The following is a 2,418-nucleotide window of genomic DNA, read 5'->3' as shown; positions in this document are numbered from 1 at the left end:
TCACCTCTGTTATAGCGCGTTTTTCTTTATGTGACAACAGCAGTGTCAAATGCGAGAAGAGGGGTGGGATCGTGAACGCAACTGAGAGAATAAAACTGAATAATAAAAAAAACAAAGCTAACCTTTACAAGTATCATAAACTACACCGGCTGTTACAGACAAATCGAATGTATGTTTTTATTCTAAAATAGTAAGAATACGAGCAGCTCACTTCTCAAAACGGACTCGTCCGGGATCGAACCTGTGAAGTTTTGATTACTAGTCAATAGTTGATACCGTTGTGGCACCGATAACAAATGCGTGTCAATGTCGCACTCTAACGCGGGTTCTTTTTCTGCAGTTATATTTTTGAATAAAAGCACACTTGTTCTGTTATATTTGTATCTTTTGTGAAAGTGTTTCTTTGATATTTAAATGTAATGAATTATTATTATTATTTGGACTGCAGGCTTCACACATTATACACTTCATGTTTACATTTTGTCAATTATTACTAAAACATGAAAAACATTTCTGTTTTAACGATGTGTTTACATAGATCATTGTAGACACGGAACGCACATGAAATACAAGTGTTCCAAATAACGATACAGTATTTATAAAAGGTGTCATTTTGCTTGACTTCTCACTCTATACAACTCTAAGCAACTGACACGCAGGTAAACAGACTTGAGCTGAGAAAAGTGTGCGGAGGTGGGGGATGTGATAGCAGGCTGCTTGCTGCTTATCAACACATTTACAGGACAAAAGACGCTGACGGAGAGGTGCGAAGCGATTTAAGGTGGGACGGATCTACGAGTTTTTTCGTAGGCTCTGGTAATTCTAGTGTTAAGAAATGAAAACTTGCAGCCACAGTAGCTCTCCAGGACTGGAGTTGGAGACCCATGTAATAGATTATATGGGCACAGAATTTTCATATTCTTCAGGGATCCACAAACTACACTAATCTCCAATTTTCTCTGTTGTTTTCTCTGGTTCTTCTGTGGTGACAACCAGTGCCACCATCACCACCACCTGATTAAGGCACCATGCAGCTCCCTGAGAAGATGAAATGAAGGCAGGTGTCTCAGCTGTCCACGAGACCACCTCCATCTAATCTCATCTTGTGAAGCGTGAAAACTACATGGCCCTTTGTCCGAGGTGTGGTGTGATGCTGCCTTTCTCAGCTTGTTGTTAGGTCCTTTCTGGCAGAAGAGTGTATGCACTGAAGTTCCCTTCTTGAAGTTATGACTGCTAATCAGTCTTCTCAGACTGGGCTCAGTCTCTTGCCCAGAGTTTGGCTTGGCAGAGTTGATCTTGAAGCTCATTCAGCTCATCCAGCTCCGAGGCTTTATGGATAGTAGCTTCCATTACAAAGAAAGTCTGTGAGCTTTTTGTTCCACATAGAATTTGAGGTTTCTCACCCCAAAATGGGCAGCTCATCAGCTTTCAGAGTGTATTTTGAGTCTTTAGCCCCCCAAAAGAGACAGTTAAACCTCTGGTGGTTGGATCGAGGTCCCTTCCAGTTACATAGATCCAGTGAACCCCTTATAGGTGCCTTATTTTGTTCATCACATTCAGACACAGTTCAGCTTAAAACGAATGTCATTTTGTCTGCTTTTTTGTCAGAAGGAGTTTCAGTAGAGGTGCCTGCTCATCTCTGATTTACACCTTTTTGTTATCAGATGTAGAACAGAGCTGGCCAAAGAGTTGATACGAGCTGCCGTTCAGCCATTCACTTAGGAATGCAGGTTGGGAAGTACAATTGAATTACTAAATTAAATCCGCTGTCCAAACAGGCCTTTGTGCCACTAAATGCCTAGGCGAAAGGGCAATGCCCACTTTGTTCATCACTTTTATCATGCTAGACTGCCTTTATGCAATGACAACTTTCATTTTTGCTAGTTTAATTGATGGTCTGCTGTCTCTACTAACATTTCCTCTTTTTATGGTTTGGTAAGTTAAAATAAAATAGTCAAAGTTACAGTTCAATAATGTGCTTTTAATCCAAAAATGCTTTTAACAAAGTAATTAGAATTAAAAAAAAGATAAAAAAAACACATTTTAATACTTTTGATTACTTCATAATAAAATCATATTCAATAACAGAAGTCATCAGTTGTGCAGATAGAAAGGTCATTCAGTATCTGAGAATGGAACCATAAATACCAAATGTACTTTTAACAGTTTTAATGTGTTTCTTTATTTTTTCATAAGTTCTTCTTTGTAACTTTGATATTCCATGGGCACATTGTGTCTGACGATTTTCTCTTTTGACGTTTTGTTTCGATACTTTCTTTACCTTCTACTCCCAGACATGTTGTGCTAAACCAACCAGAATTGTTTCCAGAGTCTTTCTTCCTTTCTTCTTGATCATCATGCTTCTTCTGCTTACTTGCTGAGAGATTGGCTATTATCACTGCATGTTCTTTCACTTCC

At 38.9% G+C, this 2,418-nt stretch overlaps 1 protein-coding gene across 2 annotated transcripts in view; it reads right to left on the bottom strand.

Moving 5' to 3' along the window:
* Positions 1-1,960: 1,960 nt before the first annotated feature.
* LOC120515261 overlaps positions 1,961-2,418 on the bottom strand; it is a 489,908-nt gene continuing 489,450 nt past the window's right edge. For both annotated transcript variants that reach the window (XM_039736101.1, XM_039736111.1), the window contains exon 4: positions 1,961-2,404. In XM_039736101.1, the coding sequence (XP_039592035.1) occupies positions 2,190-2,404 (215 nt within the window). In that variant the 3' untranslated portion in view covers positions 1,961-2,189. The remainder of the gene's footprint in view (positions 2,405-2,418) is intronic.

The sequence above is a fragment of the Polypterus senegalus genome, chromosome 1 (genome assembly GCF_016835505.1).
Source record: "Polypterus senegalus isolate Bchr_013 chromosome 1, ASM1683550v1, whole genome shotgun sequence".
Taxonomy (NCBI): Eukaryota; Metazoa; Chordata; class Cladistia; order Polypteriformes; family Polypteridae; genus Polypterus; species Polypterus senegalus.
The sequence above is the reverse complement of the archived record's forward strand: the minus strand, read 5'-3'. Positions and strand labels throughout refer to the sequence as shown.